Source organism: Strix uralensis, chromosome 21 (assembly GCF_047716275.1).
Source record: "Strix uralensis isolate ZFMK-TIS-50842 chromosome 21, bStrUra1, whole genome shotgun sequence".
NCBI lineage: Eukaryota > Metazoa > Chordata > Aves > Strigiformes > Strigidae > Strix > Strix uralensis.
This window is the reverse complement of record NC_133992.1, coordinates 6,710,235-6,729,230: the sequence shown is the minus strand read 5'-3', so window position 1 is coordinate 6,729,230 and position 18,996 is coordinate 6,710,235. Positions and strand designations below refer to the sequence as shown.

The 18,996-nt window shown below is 52.7% G+C and overlaps 1 protein-coding gene across 1 annotated transcript; it reads left to right on the top strand.

Moving 5' to 3' along the window:
• Positions 1 to 2,354: 2,354 nt before the first annotated feature.
• Positions 2,355 to 18,979, top strand: LOC141952996 (uncharacterized). The gene is made up of 28 exons (XM_074891183.1): positions 2,355 to 3,348; positions 5,632 to 5,690; positions 6,621 to 6,771; positions 7,085 to 7,234; positions 7,605 to 7,691; positions 7,815 to 7,943; positions 8,802 to 8,922; positions 9,602 to 9,678; positions 9,935 to 10,024; positions 10,401 to 10,587; positions 10,809 to 10,885; positions 11,185 to 11,271; positions 11,698 to 11,758; positions 12,028 to 12,069; positions 12,503 to 12,693; positions 12,921 to 13,150; positions 13,492 to 13,561; positions 13,641 to 13,683; positions 13,883 to 14,002; positions 14,334 to 14,493; positions 15,127 to 15,216; positions 15,539 to 15,588; positions 15,823 to 15,953; positions 16,368 to 16,440; positions 16,814 to 16,912; positions 17,588 to 17,690; positions 18,304 to 18,451; positions 18,616 to 18,979. Exons 1-28 carry the CDS (start codon positions 2,989 to 2,991, stop codon positions 18,688 to 18,690), a joined length of 3,261 nt encoding a protein of 1,086 aa, XP_074747284.1. The 5' UTR covers positions 2,355 to 2,988; the 3' UTR covers positions 18,691 to 18,979.
• The last annotated feature ends 17 nt before the right edge of the window (positions 18,980 to 18,996 follow it).

Here is an 18,996-nt window from a genome sequence, read left to right as displayed (position 1 = left end):
GCTTTTCTGCAAAAGGTTGGCTTTTTGCTAATTTAGCAAGTCAAGTGAGCTCAGCTCATGGGCAAACAACAACCAGGGAAGGTGCAAGGCTGGTGGGGGAGAGGGCAAAGAAAGCATAGCAAGGGCAGCAGGAGAGAGAGGATAAAATGGCACTGAGCCATTAGATGGCTCACAACGTGCTGTGTACATTCTTACAGAAGCAAACCACAAGTTTTTCTTCCATCTGTTTGTTTCAGTGTTTGAGTTAAACAGAAGTTTAGAAAACAAAGAGTTTGCATCTGCCTGCACAGACATTCCCTCCTGTTTAGTCATGGCAGGGATGCTGTGAGCCCAGCGGCCGGACGTCGGGTTGGGATTGGGAACCTTTGGCACAGCAGACATCAGCTGCTTCCTTTCCCTTGGCTCACTTTTTCCTACTGTGAAAGGGAGACAGCAATTACTCACTCAGGAGACCTACACGACCTGATTCATCGGTGCCTGTAAAGCCTTGTCACAAAAGGAAGAGGGAAGCCAAGAGAGGACAATTTTCTCTCTACACCTCATTGCAGCAATTGTCACCTCTCAAACAGCTGATGGAGAGTTCAGCCCCTGCATCCATGCACTGAAATTCCCCTCTGAGGCTGCTCTGTGTCTTCCTGCCCATCCGCAGCCCAGGGGTCTGACAACGCTGCAGGATCCTGCTTTAGGTGGTATCGTGGTCATTATCCTCTGATGAACCCAACGCTCATGCCTTCACCTTCTGTACCTGTGATCTGTTCTTTTCTCTAATAATATTAAGCCTACAGGGTGAAATTTTTGAGAGTGTCTGACTGATTTAAAAATTAATTTTTCAAAATGACTGAAGGCTTCACTCAAAGGGAAATTCCCTGCCATTGCCATGCCAAAGTAATTATAGCCATACCACAAAAATTATCCTGCTATAATTATGCCAGTATGAGCCTCCATCTGAACAATATGCTGACATATTTTCCCAGGCAGCCGAAATCCTCTGGCAGCTCTGTCTCCAAGCCTCCGGGAGGAAGGGACCTGCTCCCAAAAGCCCTCTTCTCCCTCACCCTGGTGATTTAGAGAGCGACCTGAGATCTCCTTTTCCCCGGTACGATTTTCCCTGTCGGAGTGTTGTAGCTCGACTCCTGCCTTCCTGCAGCCTCTCTGACTCCTCCCAGGAAGTCCTAGCTGCAGATGAAGCATTTCGGAGTCGGGGAGAGGGCAGCATGTGTGCGAAGGCAGCCTGGGCGGTTGTGCCAGACTTTGGCAGCGTGAGACAGCGTGGCCCAGCTTGATGTAAGTCGGTTTTACCCCCCGCCACCCCTTCTGGGAGCTGCCTTGCACCTACGTGTACACGCTTGCTGGCTGTTGCTGCTGCCCGTGCTCCCGCTGCAGCGTTGCACCCAATGGTGTGACGGATTCAGGGGGACCCTTGTCCCCTGAGCCCTTTGGGTGCACCTGCGAGTGGCCAGGCTGGCCAGCATCGTGGAGGTGCTTGGGGAGCACAGGGACAGCGGAGATGGCTGGTGCCCATGGGCTGGAGGGCAGGAGGTGGTGAGTGACCGGTCCCCGCGGTGACCTTTCAGCTGTCACCTCCAAAATCCTTAGTGTGCTCCTTCCTGTGCACCCCGCCAGGGCAAGAGGTGCCTCAGCTCCCTTGCAGGGAGTGTACGTACAGCACAGCCTGAAAGGCCTGACCAGGTGAGAGGCTCCTTGAGCCTTTCCCAGGCTTTTGAACTCTCTGGTGGCTGACCCCGCTCCAAAACATTGTCCAGGGCTGAGGAGGTGAGGCAGAGCCCTCTGCCCTACCCCCGGACAGCTGCTCCCGCTGGCAGCAGCACCCTGACCCTGCTGCTGCCTCAAGCTCTTTGCAGGAGCCTTGTGTAAAGCTCTTACACCAGCTCTATAGTTTCCTGTAATCCAGTGAAGCCCTTTTTACTGCCACACTTTTGCTTTGTCACCCGCAGGGTTAGCCCGCTCTTCCCAGTACTCATTTGCAGTGTCCCCCCACACCTCAGTGGCTGCCCCCAACATGCAGCCATCCCATGCACAGGTGCATAATTTGCAGTTCCAAGCAATATTATGCTGTGGCTTCCCATTTTTCCATAAATTGTCCTGTTTTTTTCCCACCTGGGCAAAGAGATGTAAAATCCCACCGGTCTCAGCTGGCAGCTGCTTTGCACTTGTGTTAGAAATAACACAAAATGCAAACAGTGGGGACTGACATTCTGCATGTAAGGGTGGAAAGTGCACCTAGCAGTACCGAGAACTTACCTGTGGGCTGGCCAACTTCAAACCTGTTTTAATTTGGTTTTTTGGCAGCTGGGTGAATGAATCCATGGCTGGTCAAAATAAAGGTGCGTGCCTCCTCCAGACTCACTGCTTTTATCTCAAGTACCTAACAAAACTTTATCTTATTTTAGCTTAAATATCATGTTTAAGCAATGCTGTAGAATAGCTGAGGGGACCTGAGGTGGAGGAACAGGCTGCATCAGGCACAGAAATTAATTTGGGGCCTTGAAGGAAAAGTAAACACCAAAATCACTTTGAAGATGGAAGCTGACATCTTGTTAATCAGAATAAAACTTGTGACTAAACAGCCTGGAGTTGCAGCAGCTGAGAGGCCAGAGATTCTCAAAAATAGCAGCACTCTTTCTTTGATTTTTTTTTTTTTCTCTGGTAACCTTAAGAACATGAAGGAAGAGGAAAGGGTGGGTTTGTGTGGAGCAGGTCTGCTCAGCATCCTAAGGCCCCTTGTTTCACTTGCCAGGCCCAGGAGGCGGTGTCCAAACAGCCCTGCCAAGCACAGCTCCATCATGAGGAAGGTGGAGGTGCTGCAGGGGAGGAAGGGCAGAGCCAGGAGATACCTGGGACCGGTGAAACTGGATAGGGAGTTGATATTGAACACCGAGATGCCCTCTCAATGGTGTCTGTACTGCTCCCCCCAGCACAGAGGAAAATGGGGGGAGCCTGGAACTGGGGAGAGAGGAGGCAGAAGCCATGGTTGCCCTTGTGATCCTGACTTTGTGCGTGTCACAGGCACAAAGTACAGTCCCACCGCTGTTTGACGTTGCAGCAGCAACACACAAAGCAGCTTGTTTCCCCTTTTCCTTTCTGTGGCAGAATAACCACAGCTTTGGCCCTGGACCTGCCTCATCCCCAGGTACATGGAGCATGTGCTTTACACCTGAAGCTGCGGAGCGATCGTCTCATCCCTCTGTTTTGTGTCTGGGGAAAATGCAGGTCCGTGCCCGTAGCAGTGAGACAGCAGGAGCTGTGGCATGCTCAGGAGAGCAGGGCCGTCTCTGCGTCACTTCTTGCTGGAGAGGAAGAGCGGCGCTGGATATAGCTCGTACTCCAGTGAGGTATTGAATGCCCAGCGGGGCTGTTTCTGGCTGGCAGCCTGGGCCCTGGCTGAGGCTGCCGTGGTGTGGAGCCCGGGTGGGTCACTGCCCAGGAGCTGGCCTTGGCAGCGACCGCAGATAAGGCACGTCAGGAAAAGCCACACTGGTGCAATCTCCTCTGTGCCCGCTTACTTCCAGGTAACCTGTTTAAGAGGAACATCTCATAAGCAAGAGAATATTCTTCGTACAGAAGAAAGCTCATTGTTTGTGGGGTTGCCTCGTCTGATGGGCTCTTCTACTAAAGCCTCTTGGGTTGCAAAGTACTTGGGAAATATCAGCATCCCTCTTGGAAATACAAACATGCAGAGCAAGGAAGTCACGTGCGGCAGGGAGTCAGTGGTGGAGGGTTGTGGCCGTCTAAGTCTTCTACATTTGCACTCAACTATCCTGTCTGGCTGCCAGGCAAATTGCAACTGGAGAAGCACATTGTTTGGTTTGGGGAACACAACAGGCTGAAACAGATTTGGGGGCTGCTTGGCCCCAAGCCCGTGTTGCTCTCTGGCCTGATGGGCAGCCACCCATGGCAGCATCATGCAGGCTGTGGATGGGATGGGGGGAACACCAAAAGAAGAAAGCATTTGTCATTTCCCTTCCTGAAAGGGCTGGAGCAGACAAGGCTTTTCCTCAGAACTGGGAATTTCTAGGCTTAAAGCACCTTCTTCCCACTGACCCCCATCGCACTTGCTGATGCTGTCGGATTCTCTGAACTGTGGCCAGCAGCAGCCCCGCTGCATGAGAACAGCACTGGAGCTGTTAATATTTCACTCCAGCTATCTTTTACTTCCCAAGCCACAAACCCTTCTACTCCCACCAAAATCAACTCAGGCACTGCATCTTGCTGACTATAATATCAATGAACTTGTGCAGAAAGGACAAAGCAGGGGGCTGGAGGAGAGGAGTGGGGTTCCCCTAGACCTGGGGAGGCAGCAACTTCTGCTCGCCCTTGGCTACCTGCCCGGCACCACGGGGGAGCACAGAGTCCACCCGGTGCCCTCTGAAACATAGGGCTCCTCAGCAAGTTATTTGCAAAGATCTCTAGTGAGGGCTGAAGCTGTATAAAAATCTAAAGACCTCAACAAAAAAGTATAATTGGGGCACTTCTCAAATTCTGGTGCAGCCCTCTGGGAACGGCAGAGGTGAGCAGGTAAGTGGGGAATTACTGCTGCAGCTAAGCCTGGGGAGCGGGGCTGACCTTGTATCCCCACCACCATCCCGGCACGCACTGCACGGACCCTCTCCCCTCACATCCCAGCTCAACATCTCACATCTCAGCCGCTTTCACGTGCCCTCCTCGTCCCTCTTCAAATGTATTTTATTTGTTGTGGTGGCGATCGTTTTCTTGGCTCGCTGCTTCAGAGACGCCCTCCTCACATCCCCGCACTGGCTTTTCTTGGTGCACTGAGAATCATTTGTCATCAGTTTCCAGTCCCTTCACTGTCTGGTTACCTTTTCCCTGTGCTGTCGAGTTATTAAATCCTGCCTCTGCTTTTCATTATCCTCGTGATAAATTCCCCATCAAGCACATCTGACTTTCTCCCACTGTGCTTATCCAGCTGGAAGGAGGATTTTGCTCTCAGTTTTCTACTGTCCTTCTTCCCACTCCCCCTAGCCATGATGCACGTGGAAATTAGATACCAGTCAGGCAACTGGTGCCTTGGTGTCTCCCTTCACCAAGCGCTCCAGCAGGACAAAGGGGTAAATACTTCTGCTATTCCATAGAGCAGTGTGGAATAAAAAAGTTTCTTCTTCTAGGAACAGGGGATATTTTGTGGCCTGTAGAGAACAAGGATGTCCTTCCAATAGAGGATCAGAGAGGCTGTGGAAGGCAAAAGCCTGAGGTCTGGGGTCATTGGCCTGGCTGTTACAGCTTGGCTGAGCTCATTTGACTCCACGATTTATTCCAACTGAAAATGAGGTTTAAGGCATTGCCAGCTCCCCAGTGGGTGTACACGCGCTTCTTCTGTGCCTCTGTTTTCTCAATTCTTGTTGAAACTTGTAAATGAAACGTCCTCCTCTGCCAGGTCTCATCTACTTGATCTTTCATAAAAAGTGTGTGAAGCTTTTTCCAGAAACCACTGCAACAGTGTTACTGCTCTAAGGTCAGTCAGCAACAACCCATGAAGCAACACTAAAGGGCACACCTTCTGCTGGGAAAAACATATCTGGAGACGTCCCCTTCACACATGGCCCCATTGCCATTAGTAAAAGCTTCAAACTCACTTTCTTTCTCTCTCTGCAGGCAAAAATGTCAAGGCCAGTGCAAGCTCGGAGACTGGAGGGAATAGATAAGAATATCTGGTGAGTTAAAAGAATATCTGGTTTACGCTGGTGGTAGATGTGGTTTTAGGCAGCCTAACACAGATAGAAACCACCGCAGCCACATAGCACAGAGCAGCAGTCTTCCTCAGCTGCTTTGCATTTGTTCAGGAAGCACATCAGGGCAAGTTTGTCCCAGGAGACTTTACCCTGGCTCAGTTCTGTACCTGCTGCTCACACTTTACGCCTGTTGCTCACGCTTATGCGGGAAGGCAGGCAGGAGCACCTTGGCCTCCCTCCGCCTGAGTGATCCCAGCAGCACCCAAATCTGAGCCAAGTGGTTGCAGCACACTGGCTGCAGCCTGGCATCTGCTTCAAGCTCACCCTAGGGCACTGCAAGCAGGGAGGCAGGTGAAGGGATGCTGTAAATGCCATTCCCAGTCTGCCAGGCACAGTAGGGCATGGGGAAAGCTGTGTGCTTGAAAAAGAGCTTTAAATGGGCTTTCCCCAAGGCTCTGCTGTGCCTGGTTTCAAGCTACAAACTGCCAATGAACTGGCTGTTGTTTGAGACAAGTGCTGAGTTCAGCCTGCCCTTCCCTCTGCAGAGGCCTTCATGGTGTCTAGTTGCTAAATTTTACAGCACTGGTATGAGCTTGAAAACCTCTGAGTCGTCTCCTGCTCAGTGTGGTCTGATCAGAAGCAGTGTGTGGCTTCAGCTACGACCACACACCCAGACAGCACAATGGCTGTTTCCTTTGTAAACAAATTAAAACCATCCCCCAGTGCAATAGTGCCTCATCCTTGGTTTAATTAAAACAGGTCTGAAATGACCCGTGCTTGGTCCACCTTGAGCAGTGGGACGGCTCCACAGGAAGGACACTAACCTCACCACTTCCAAAGGGATGCAGAGCCGGTGCCAGCATGCTGGACCCTCTGTAAATGCTTCTCTTTCTCTTCCTTTCTTCTCTTCAGGGTGGAGTTTGTAAAACTGGCTGCCACCTACTCCACAGTGAACCTGGGCCAGGGCTTCCCTGATTTCCCCCCACCGGACTTTCTGAAGAAGGCATTCGTGAGAGCCCTCAGCGGGGAGAACCACATGCTGCACCAGTACACCCGTGCCTTCGTGCGTAGACAGACACCCCCCCCCCCGCCCTTGGCAACACCCCCCTCACTCCCCATTAGCCTTGGCCGCTTCAGGGTTCATCAGGCAGCAATAAACAGGGCAAACCACATGAGGCAAAACACACATCAGCCCATGTGCCCCCCACCCAGGGCTGTAACGCCCTGCTTCACCAGGGCATTTGAAGCAGCCGGACTGGAAGATGCCCCACACACTCAGTTGCAGGGTGCTTGGCTGCCCAGGCCCCTTCCAAGGGCTCATCTGTGTTTTTGGAGGCTTCTGCAATCCAATTCCCACCCCTCCTCTCACCACACAGGGCCATCCGCCTCTGGTGAAGATCCTAGCCCAGTTTTTTGGGAAGCTGCTCGGACGAGACCTGGATCCTATGACCAATGTGATGGTGACTGTGGGGGCATACCAGGCTCTTTTCTGCTGCTTCCAGGCTTTCGTTGATGAAGGTGATGAGGTAATGCAGGATTTGGGCTTGTTGCACAGGCCGCCTTCCTCTGGCAGAGCCTTTCTTTGCTGTGGGTCTGCCAGGGGCAGGTTTTCATCATCCTTTTGCAGAGCAAGAAAGGTTTTATCCCCATTCTCCAGTATCTGAGCTTCTAAAGGAAAAAATTCTCTGCTGCAGGGCACTGTCTCATTTCTGCATAAGACAAAATAACTCTTTTACCCTGAGTGATGTTATTCTTCCCTGTCACTGCACGCTGGCAATGCAAGTTCTTCATTACAGTAATTCAGGGATTAAAATTTCCTCTCTCTCCCATTGCTCTCTGCACCCAGGGAAGGTCTGAGCAAGGCCAGGAGGGTGCTGACAAGTCCCTTTCTTCCAGGTGATAATCATTGAGCCCTTCTTCGACTGCTATGAGCCGATGGTGAAAATGGCTGGTGGGATGCCCGTGTTTGTCCCGCTGAGACCGGTGAGTGGGTCAGAGCAAAGCTGTCAAGGAGGGAGGAGTCGTAGCAAAGTGAGTGAAGAAGTGAGTGGTAAGCAAAGTGCAGAGGTAGCAAAGCAAGCCAAGATTCCCCTCTGTTCTCTCTAGAAAGCTCCAAAAGATGGAAAATTGATGTCTAGTGCAGACTGGCAGCTGGACCCAGCTGAACTGGCTTCTAAATTCAGTGAACGGACAAAAGCCATCGTCCTGAATTCACCCAACAACCCTCTGGGCAAGGTAATGCCTCTGACCTTGCTGTGGCTGGCCCTGAAAGCAGCTGGGGTGCTACAGCTCACCCAGCCACATTTGCAGCATAGCAGCAGCTTGACCTTCCTTGCACACAAGGGAAATGGGTGTTGTGGCAGTACTGCACACTGTGGCTCACTCTTTTGGTGTTTTTAAGCCTGGGGTTTTTTTGTGCCAGCAGTGGCTTTGCCCCGTTAGACCACTGCAGCCAGCTCCTGCCCACCCTGGCTTGGGAGATGGTGCAGGCAGGGTGTGCAGCCTTTGCAGGGAGGCAGGGACAGTCAGGGGCACCTTGAGTATTGTGTCCAGTTTTGGGCACCTCAATACGAGAGAGATCTCGAGGTGCTGGAGTGAGTGCAGAGGAGGGCAACAAAGCTGGTGAAGGGCCTGGAGAATAAATCCTGTGAGGAGCGATTGAAGGAGCTGGGACTGTTTAGTTTGAGGAGGAGAAGGCTGAGGGGAGACCTCATCACTCTCTGCAACTACCTGAAAGGACATTGTAGAGAGGTTGGTGCTGGTCTCTTCTCACAGGTGATTAGTGACAGAACAAGAGGGAACGGCTTTAAACTGCAACAGGGGAGGTTTAGACTGGACATTAGGAAAAAATTTTTCACAGAAAGAGTGGTCAGACAGTGGAATAGGCTGCCCAGGGAGGGGGTGGAGTCACCATCCCTGGATGTGTTTAAGGGTCATTTAGATGTGATGTTGGGGGATGTGGTGTAGGGGAGAACTTTGTAGAGTAGGGCTGAGGGTTGGACTCGATGATCCCAAGGGTCTTTTCCAGCCTGAATGATACTGTGATTTTAAATGCTCCTGCTGCATCTCTGCTCCACCCCCTGCCTGCTGCAGGTTTTCAGCCGAGGGGAGCTGGAGCTCATTGCAGACCTGTGTGTGAAGCATGATGTCCTGTGCATCAGCGATGAGGTGTACGAGTGGCTGGTCTACGATGGGAAGGAGCACATCCGCATCGGTACGGAGAATGGCTTGGCTGAGCTTGGCTGTATTCTCTGGGTACAGCATCTTCAGGGAAGGAACTGGTGATTTAACTGGGATCCCCTGGCAATTACATGGGCTGCCTGCATGCACAGCTCTACCAGGCATGTAGCCCCATTAGAGGTATTTTGCTGCACTTTAGTCTCAGCCTCCAAACCAGGACTTAAACTGAAGCCCTGACTTCAGAGCCAGTCAGAGGAAGCAGGGAGTTGGCTTCCCATTGTGAGATCCAGAGCTAAGAGCCCTTTGGCTGTAGGGAAACTGGATTTTTTTTCCCACACTTCATAACACCACAGTTTTCTGGGTGTCTCTAGTTTTGGGACATCCATTTCACCATGATTTCAGAGGCCTGTTCTTCCTGTTGCAGCAACATGCAATCATCTTGTTGCAAGGTGATGGTGCTTGGCACCTCTGGGAGCCCCTGGGGCTGGGTACATGCATGTGAAAACACTTATTTCCAAAGAGATGCTCTTGAGAAACCTGGCTGCCTGCTTGGGGTGTGCTTTGAGGCTCATCCAGCTGAAAGATATGCTGCGAACACAAGAGGCTACCACGGGTTTATGGTGGGCAAAGACCTCCTGCCGTGTCAGTAATGCAGCCCGGAAGCGAGCCCGCTGGGCTCTGCCATGGGTGTTTCTCTCTTGTTTCGTTGCCAGCCAGGTTGCAGGGGATGTGGGACCGCACGGTGACCATCGGGAGCGCTGGGAAAAGCTTCAGTGCCACCGGATGGAAGGTGAATTCCCCCATGCAGCGCTGCGTTGTCTCCCCTCGCCACCCCTTGGCTCCAAGGTGTGGGTCCGATCGCATAACACGGCACTGGGGACAGCACTGCCGCACACTCCACTTTGAGCCTCAGGGTCTGAAAGTACCAAAGCTGCTTTACAGTAGCCCTGTCTGGAAAATACAATGAAGCCAGCACAGGCAGATAAAGAGGAGCCCAAGCAGGTACCCAGAGACTTACCACCTTCCTCCTCCTCTTCTGGCTGCAGGTGGGGTGGACTGTGGGACCCAACCGGCTGCTGCAACACCTCCGTACCGTGCACCAAAACTCAGCGTACCACTGTGCCACAGTTGCCCAGGTAAGGACATCCCTGTGACTGGCCCTGCAATTCCCAAACCCCCGAAGCAGGGGTGACAGAGGGTGCTTCTGCCCATGGCTGACCTGGAAAGCACAGACAGGGTGATGTGTGGCACCCTGGAGAGGCTCCTTCCCTTCTCCCTGCAGTTGCCCCATGCCTAGGAGGAAGGGGGGAGTCCAGCCTGCCTGGGAATATTCCTTATTTTGCATTGACAAATCCAAGGGGCCATTTGGAGGGCTGGAGGCAGAGAGCTTGGCTTGCTGCAATGAGAAATCACCCCCTGCTCCCTAATCACCTGTGAATTGCATCAGAGCAAAGACTCTGGTTCTCAAACAAGCCTTGACCATCTTCCCACCGGCTTCCTCTCTCCTTGCAGGAGGCTGTGGCTCAGGGTTTCCAGAGGGAGCTCGAGCTCTACAGGAAACCAGAAAGCTACTTCATCCAACTACCCAAGGAGCTGCAGCAGAAGAGAGACTGGCTGGTCCAGAGCCTGGATGCTGTGGGGATGAAACCCATCATCCCTGAGGGCACTTACTTCTTGGTGGCAGACATCTCCGAGTTCAGTGAGTGGTGCAGCTGCGGTTTTGCTCATGCAGGGCTGAGTACGGGGCCCCAGCTCGGAGTGGTACCACTAGCACAGACAGGAACCTGCATAAACCACCACCAAAGCAGGGATGGACAATAGCATGTTTCCCATCCAAGCTCCCAGAGGCCTTGAGTTCAGGGCTCGGCTGAAGCACGGGGCAGCAGGACCCACCTCTGCGCTGCTGTGCTTCTCCTGCAGAATCCGATGTCCCTGATGTCCCTGACTCTGATGAGCCCTACGACTCCAGATTTGCAAAGTGGATGGTCAAGAACAAGGTAAGTGCATCTGGCCCTTTCGGCTGTGTTTGGCCTGGGCGGGTTGGTGCCCTCCTTGGGCTGTGCTCACGGGACCCAGCAGCACGACACCACTGCCGGGTGCGGCAGCTCATCAGGGGGTGCCTGGGGTGTCTGTCAGCAGCCGGCCTCAACTCTGGCAGCCTCAGCTCAAACAGAGGGAGCAGGCAGGGCACCAAGGGCATCTACAAGCCCATCCACGAGACTTGTGAGCAATAAGTGGGTGGCTTCACGCCAGACCAGAAAGAGTAACCTCAGCTCCACATGTTTCCCCTTCCCAGGGACTTGCCGCCATCCCGCTCTCTGCTTTCTACTGTGGAGCCCACAAGAACAACTACAACCATTTCATCCGGTTCTGCTTTGCAAAGGTGAGATACATGGCAGCACGAAGGAAGGCGAGGTTGGGAGTAATAATCAGGGCTGGTTTAATGAAATAAATACCACGAAGAAATGCAGAGAGCCTTGGGCATTAGAGCCTGAGTGTGGCATCACAGATGGTTCAACCCCCTCCTGCAGACATGTGAGCTGAGCTGAGGACAGGAGATGTGCCAGTGCCAGCCTAAGCTTTGCCCCATCAGCTTCCCACATTTGTTGGTCAAGGCAGGGAGCTGCTGGGTGCACGTTGAACTGCCCAGTAGCTATGCCTGCCCCAGCGGCGCTGTGCCTGTCTCATACCGAACATGGGGCACTTGTGATGTTCCAGAATGAGAATGGAATTTTTATATAAATGACTGCAGTGAGGGGAAAGGGGACTTGGCTGGAAGCCACTGACTGAACCTGCGGTGTTTATTTAGGAGGAAGCCACACTGAAGGCAGCAAGTGACATATTGCAAAAATGGAAACGGGAGAAAACCAGTCGCTGAGCACACTGGAGACAAAACCTTGGTCCTCACCAGCCACAACCACTCTTCCTCCTCTTCCTTTGCTTGCCTACAAACTTTGATATGTCCTTTTTTTTGTGCTTTCAACTACATTTTCTCTCAGACAAATGGTTAAGAGGTTTGCCAGGCCCAGGGTCTGGAGGACACTTTATGTCACTGTGAAATGATTGCACTGTTCCTTGCAAAAAGTGAACCTTCGCATGCACTGCTAGTATTCAACGTTTCTCCTTCTTATGTTTAAAGACTTTGCTAATCAGTTCTGGGATGCATCCAGCAAGACACAAGGTAAGGATGGCTCCAGGGGTCTTTTCCACCACCAAATTCTGAAAAGGTGTTTCAGGACCTACCTTTAGGGCTATGCTGGGGCGTTACTGTGCCTTGTCTTGCTCCGCATCCCCACTCATGTACCCCAGGGCACAGGACAGCATTTCCACCAGCATCTGTGTTTGCCACAGGACTGTGCAGTATCACTGCCCATCAGAAGGTGGATTCCTTGAATCCTGAAAATTACAAACCCAATGAAATGCTGTTTCCCATAATTAACAATTTTCTTACTGTTTTTTTTTTCCTGTGCATCTCTGGAAGGCAATCACAAAATCAGTAACTGGTTTCCCCCAGAAAATAGGCTTTCATAAATAGTCCAGCTATTGCCAAACCTTCCCTCTGCAGCCCCCAGACTACCCCCGGCGCTTTGTCAGGGCTTGGCAGCATTGCCCAGGCTGCAAAGCAAAACCTTCAGGCCTTAGACAAGTGCACATGGCAACCAGGAAGGACGGGCACAGTAGCCTCAGGCTGCTCCTGCTGCTGGTGGCCCCCGCAACATCCCACCCACTGGGCTGGTGGGGTAACGTGAGCAGCGTTTTGAAAGGTAATTTTTACATCATTCTCAATTTCAACCTGGATAAGAATGTAATCCAGCATCATCAATCCCGCAGGAGTTATGTGCAACAGACTGTGCAATAAGTATTTGTGGCAGTTAAATTATTAAAGATTACTGCAATTATTGAAGAGTAAACGTCTCTAATGATTACAGGGCTGACGCAGCTCTGTACATACAACACCCATACAACATCTGCATCGTGTCCTGCCATGGTGGCTGCTTGTCCCACTCAGGCTGGTGGGTGGTGGCTCTGCAGGTTTTCTGTGTCGGGCTGCAGCTGATGGCACCGATCCCCCCGGAGCCAGAGCTGCACCCACCCGCGGGAGGGAGGCAAACACCCACCTCCTGCCTTCACCTATGGGAGACAGGCCCCATCTCACCTGCCTGCGCCGCCTGGGTGGGTGAGGGTGCTGCTGACGGTCCTTTTGCACCCACATACGTGCCAAGCGCTGGGAGAGCTGCAGTCCCTGAAACAGATAAACAACCGTGAGATTAGATTATTAACATAAAGAATTGCACCATCCCCACATATGTGGGCTCTTGCTTTAGGCCATGACACACCCCACAAGGGGCAGGATGTATCTTCCCACGCTCCACCACAGACGCAGTGCTTGTGCAAAGTCACCCAGACGCGGGTGTCCGGATTTTACACACACACACCCCCCCCCCCCCCGAGAAGCGGAGCCACGCTCACACCCTCCCCTGGGCTCCCCCCCACAGGCCGCAACAACAAGCCCGCGCCGCCGCTTAAACACGGCCCCTGTCCCCGCCCCCTGCCTGGCCATTGGCTGACGTGACACGGCCTCCGGCCAATCACCGCCGCGGAGGGGCGTGGCCGCGGAGCGTGGGCAGAAGATGGCGGACAGCAGCGCGGCGAAGCGGCCTAAAGGGGTGCAGGTGGGGTGCGGTGGTTGTCCCGGTTACCGCGGGCGGCCCCTGAGGGGAACCCGGCGGTAACGGTCGCTGTCTCCGGCAGGTTGAGGAGAGGAGGGTGAACTGGCGGCGCTGGAAGCAGGAGAGTAAGGCCGCGGCCCTCGCAGGGGCTGGGGGCAAACCGGGCCGCAGCCGTGGGGGTCTCCGGTTGGGCCCTCGCACCGGGAGGGGCCGCCCCTGAGCGCTGTGTGTCCCGGCCCGCGGCCCTTGTGCCGTCCCCGCAGCCGCCCTGCGCTGAGCGCTCAGGGCTCGCTGTTTAAAGCGAGGTGCTGCTTTCCGTTCCAGGGAAAGCAGAGAAGAAAAAATGGAAGGAAATAAAACTGCTGAAGAAATTGGAAAAACAGCGGATGCGGGAGCTGGCAGAAAAACAAGCTGAGAAGCAGGAGGAGCAGAAGGAGGACAAAGGTGATGCCGATGTGACCCGATGGGGAGGTCTGGGTGAAAAAGCTGGGAGAACTTGGTCATAAAAGTCAGTCAGTTTTACGTATGGATAGGAAGGGTGTCGCTCAGCTTTGTAGATCTGATGTAGATTAATCCACACACATAAACAGGCAGGAACACAATGCAGCGAGCACTGCACGAGAGACCTTTCATAAGAGAAAACTTGTGATTAAAATCTAGGAAACAGAAGTTGCCTTTTTTCCCCCCACCACAACTGCAGTTGAAGTAGTAAATAAAATGCTGTACATGCAGCTGTCATGCTGTGGCTCTCTTCTGATCACCCTCTGTTCCCCAGGGCGTCACTACACGCTGAGCATAGCCCTGCCAGGCTCTATCTTGAACAACGCCCAGTCGCTGGAGCTGCGGACGTACCTTGCTGGACAGATTGCTCGGGCATGTGCCATCTTCTGTGTGGATGAGATCGTAGTGTTTGATGAGCACGGAGAAGATGTAAAGTAAGGAGAAGCCATCTAGTTCTGCAGAAAGCATTCCCTCTTTGCTTTTTGTTTCTTCAATCTTTAATTAAAGACCAGCAGAGAACTGCATGTACCTCAAGCAAATGTTTGAACCTCTCTCAAATGCCAGGATTACAGGGACCCTTACACCACTGGACAAAGATGTTAACTGCCCTGGCAACTAGGATCATTTATCCCAGCATGGGGATGACAAAGCAGCAGGAGGTCAAGTTCTCCTGTACTCTTCAATCTTGATGTGGAGGGATGGGGTGGGCCTATATTCTTATGCAAGACAAATTTCTGTTCCTTCAGCTTTTCACCTGGACCTGCATCCGAGTTAACTGGCCAAGCCATGCAATCCTGCAGCATCCAGCTGCTGGGCTGTGTCAATATACAAATATTAAAAAAAAATAATAATGAAAAAGTATTTGGCTTACAGAGAGTTCTAAATATGACTTGTTAACAGTCTCTACTTCTACAGTAGCACTTTTGCAAGGTGGCCCATTTCCTTCTAGGGAGTGGAGGGGGGCGTGCTGCTATTCTCAGATTAAGGAGAAAGGCTTGGTCTTCTAGAGACCTGGCCATCTGGGGCTGTGCAGTCTCATGCTGAGTTCACAGGCTGTTCTCTTTCAGGAGCGTGGAGGGGGACTTTGAAGGAATTGGGAGGAAGGGCAAGGCTTGCGTGCAGCTGGCTCGGATCCTGCAGTACCTGGAGTGCCCTCAGTAAGTCCACCGTGGTCAGACTGTGCGTCACATTTGCATCAGAACTGACTACCATGGGTATCTCAATTCTGTTTATATTGCATAATTATGCAGGAACACAGGATCCAATTGTTTCACATGCCTGGTTCAGAAGTTCAACTAAAAGAAGAGCAGTGAATGCAGGATACAACCTGCATGATACATTAGAGGTAGATCAGGGACTTGAGGGAGCTAAGCATGCTTTTCTCTGTACTCAGCGCCTTTAAGTCAGAACAGAACTCGAATTGAGGCTTGTATTCCTTAGAAACAACTGTTTCCACATTTGAGCCTTCTCTGCTAACAGGTACTTGAGGAAATCCTTTTTTCCAAAACATGAGGATCTGCAGTTTGCAGGTAAGGATTCAGTTGTCTCTGTCCCAAGCAGTTGGCTCTCCCTTCCTGAGCTTTTGTTTTGTATGGTATGCCCAGAATTTAATAACTTTTCCCTGCTTCAGAGCACAAGCGAGCTGCTGTGCTGTGGTATGATGGACCAGAGAGGGAGAGGGCAGCAGAGCAGTTGTACTTGCACCTTTGGTCTCACAGTTTGTGTCCTCTCCTTAGCAGTTGCTTTCATTTGTGCTGTTCTAGGGCTCCTCAACCCCCTGGACAGCCCCCACCATATGCGGGTGGATGAGGAGTCAGAGTACCGAGAAGGCGTAGTGCTGGACCGGCCAACTAAGCCAGGCAGAGGCTCTTTTGTTAACTGCGGGATGAGGAAGGTATGTCTGTCTAACCCACAGATCCCAGAACAATTTTCCCTGTCTCTGGCAGATGGGAAGCAGGCAGGGTGGGTACTGCTGGGTTTCTGAAGGCCACAGCAGGCTAGTCCAGGGTTTAATGCAGTTGCTATCTTGTCCCTTCTGGCTCGTTAATGTTTGAGGCTTCCTGAGTCTTGGTGAGTCTCCCCATTCCAGCACATCATTGTTCCACTGCTGGAGTTAAACCTTTGAGCAGCAAAATAAGTCTCAGCCTGCTGACCCTGCACCGCACGCACCACACAGGCCCTGATGGCAGAGTTCCTTGTTCCAGCTCCAGGCCAGCACAGACCCCCGCTCCCTCAGAGGGTTCCCTTCCTTCCCCACCTTCCCCAGTACTTCTGGAATGCCTGACGCTGATGGTGACTGTCACTGCAGGAGGTGCAGATCGACAGACAGCTGAACCCTGGTCTGCGAGTCACCGTGCGCCTGGAGGAACCCCAGAAGCCAGGTAACCCGCTGCTCTGTCAGCATCTGTAAACTTCAGTCCTGCAGGAGTTGGTCCGTCCAGAGGACAGCCTGCCGGTGACTGAGGTTTGAAAGTACCCAACAGCTCTGCATGTTCCTTTCAGTCCATGCACAATTTTAATAACACCCTTACCACACCTCCCTAATTAACTGGAAAGAACTATCAGCTCTTTCACCAACAATAACCAGCCCAAACATACCTGCACACTTTCCAGAATGTGCTCCAAAGGGCGGTTCTGGTTGTACCCTGTGAGAAACTGCTGTATGTGGCTGGTCCAGCCCAGCTCTCACTAGGATATCGCAGGGGTTGTTAATCCCTGCGATAATAGTTATTAATCCATTTGCTTCCCTTTCAGAAGCTAAAGTGCGGAAAGGCACCGTGGTGTCCTCGCACCACCCTCGGATGGTGTCAGGCTTGTACTGGGGTTACAGCGTCCGCCTTGCCTCCTGCTTGAGTAAGTATTCACAGGAGTTCTCTGCTCTCCGCTGTGTCTGGCTGGCTTCCACACCAATTTCAGGCCTACTGGCTGCACATCTGCAGCACACATATAACATCTCTGTCCTAGAAATCTCTTTTCTCTCAAAGGCAGCTTACACATGCAGCTAACAGCCACTCGGCAAATTTAAGGGCTCAAGCTAAGGGCGCGAATCGCCCATCACCCACCAATACTCTGCCCTGTGCCTCCACTCACCGTTGTGCCAAGGTGCAGCAGGAGACAAGAGTTGGTGCTCTCCACCTCCAGCCAGTACATCTCCATTTCCACCATAACCCCCTCCTGCTCATTCACTTCAGAGTCAGAAGTGACATTTGAGCTCAAGAGCCCTGTAAAATCTTTTTCCTCCTGATTGATTGGACCTCCTAGGAAAATCATAAGCCATTAGTCAAGGAATGGCTCCTGGCACTTGTTTGAGCTTTGAGGAAAAGGTGTTGCGGTTGAGAAAGATGCTAGAGACTCCTGCAGCCAAGGGAGTTATGTAGGAGAGAGGTTTCTTCTGTCTCCTGCTGCACTGGTGGCACCGAAAAACAATTCCTTCTGCTGCCACCACTCACCTGTGGAGTCTTTAAGCCCGTCCAAAGGTATGTGACAAGGGCACCAGGTAAATAACCCCGTATTGTGTTTGTTTCCCAGGTGCTGTCTTTTCGGAGTGCCCGTTCAAGGATGGCTACGACCTCTCTATTGGGACCTCGGAGCGGGGCAGCTCTGTGGACCAGGCCACTCTCCCCTCCTTCAGGTTTGTGTCCTGCCTGCTTGGGCCCACTCAGAGCCCCCACTCTCCCCTCCTTCAGATTCATGTCCCACCTGCTTGGCCCCACTCGGAGCCCCCAGCGAGGCCCGCTGCAGGCAGCAGAGTTGCTGCATTGTGGCCTTGGTGTTCTCCCAGGCAGGAATGCTCCTAGATATAAGTGCAAGACTTGCCTGCAGGCTCCCTCCTGTGCTCTGCTGCTCCCTTCTACACTAAGGCACATTCCTCTGTGTTGCAGAAGCTGGGGCGAGTACCCCAGGACGATGCCAGTTCCTTTCCTGTCCTCCCCATTCAGGTGGTAGCAGGGACTGTCCCCTTGGCCAAGTGCTGTGGGGCTTTGTTAGAGAGGCAGCTGCACTGGGCATTGTCAGCGAGGGACACAGGTCCCTGCTTCAGGAGCACAGAGGAGCTTGAACACAGACCCAGATACTTGAACAAAAGAAATGAGTCTGCTTCCTGCAGATCAAGTTAAGAGAACTGTTGACATGCAGCCAGTTCTTAATCACTTGAATGTTCAAGGTACATGTTAAAGCTTGTAACATCTGCCTTCATACAGGGGTAGGAGCCAGTCTCACCGCTCTGTCCCTGTGCTCTCCCCCAGGCATGCCCTTGTCGTGTTTGGAGGGCTTGAAGGCTTGGAAGCTGGAGTTGACGTGGACCCAAACCTGGAGGTCACCGACCCAAGTGTCCTGTTCGACTTCTACCTGAATACTTGTCCCAGCCAAGGCAGCAGAACCATCCGGACAGAGGTAGGGCAGGTGGCTGGTCGTCGCGGTGGGGCATGATGCCTGCGTGGCATGGAGCAGGTCGGGCAGTGACACAGCCCACGTGTGACGCCTCAGCAGAGAGCGGCCAGCTCGCCTCTTGCTCCTCGGAGAGCAGCGGTTCTGAGTGCCGCCTGGGTCTGTTCCAGGAAGCACTGCTGATCTCTCTGTCTGCGCTGAGACCCCACATCGACAAGGCTGTGAAGACACCCAGCGACAGCTGAGGGAAGGAAAACCATTGACCTTGCCGTCAGCTGAGGACTGCCTCAGGGAAGCGGCTGTTCAAAAGGCGAGGTGCTGGGAAAATCCACCCCCCCCCCCAAAAGGAGCAGGGCCAAGACACAGCATGACTGAAGCTGGCAGCACTGCTCAACCAAGAGTCTGGCTGCTGGTGGGAGCAGCAGGTCTGTGCTGTCCTGCCCGCATGGCCCAGTGAAGGGGACAAGCCTGGCAGCACACTGAGTCGCAGCAATTCAGAGTCTGGGGTGGGGAATAAAGCAGTATGGAACCACACCTGCTCTGAAGTCCAT

Coding starts and splice junctions, on each gene's coding strand:
- LOC141952996 (XM_074891183.1), top strand. CDS start 2,989: ATGGTTGCCCTTGTGATCCTGACTTTGTGCGTGTCACAGGCACAAAGT. Junction 10,886..11,184: donor AGTGGATGGTCAAGAACAAG/GTAAGTGCATCT, acceptor TCCCCTTCCCAG/GGACTTGCCGCCATCCCGCT. Junction 16,441..16,813: donor GGAGGAACCCCAGAAGCCAG/GTAACCCGCTGC, acceptor CTTCCCTTTCAG/AAGCTAAAGTGCGGAAAGGC.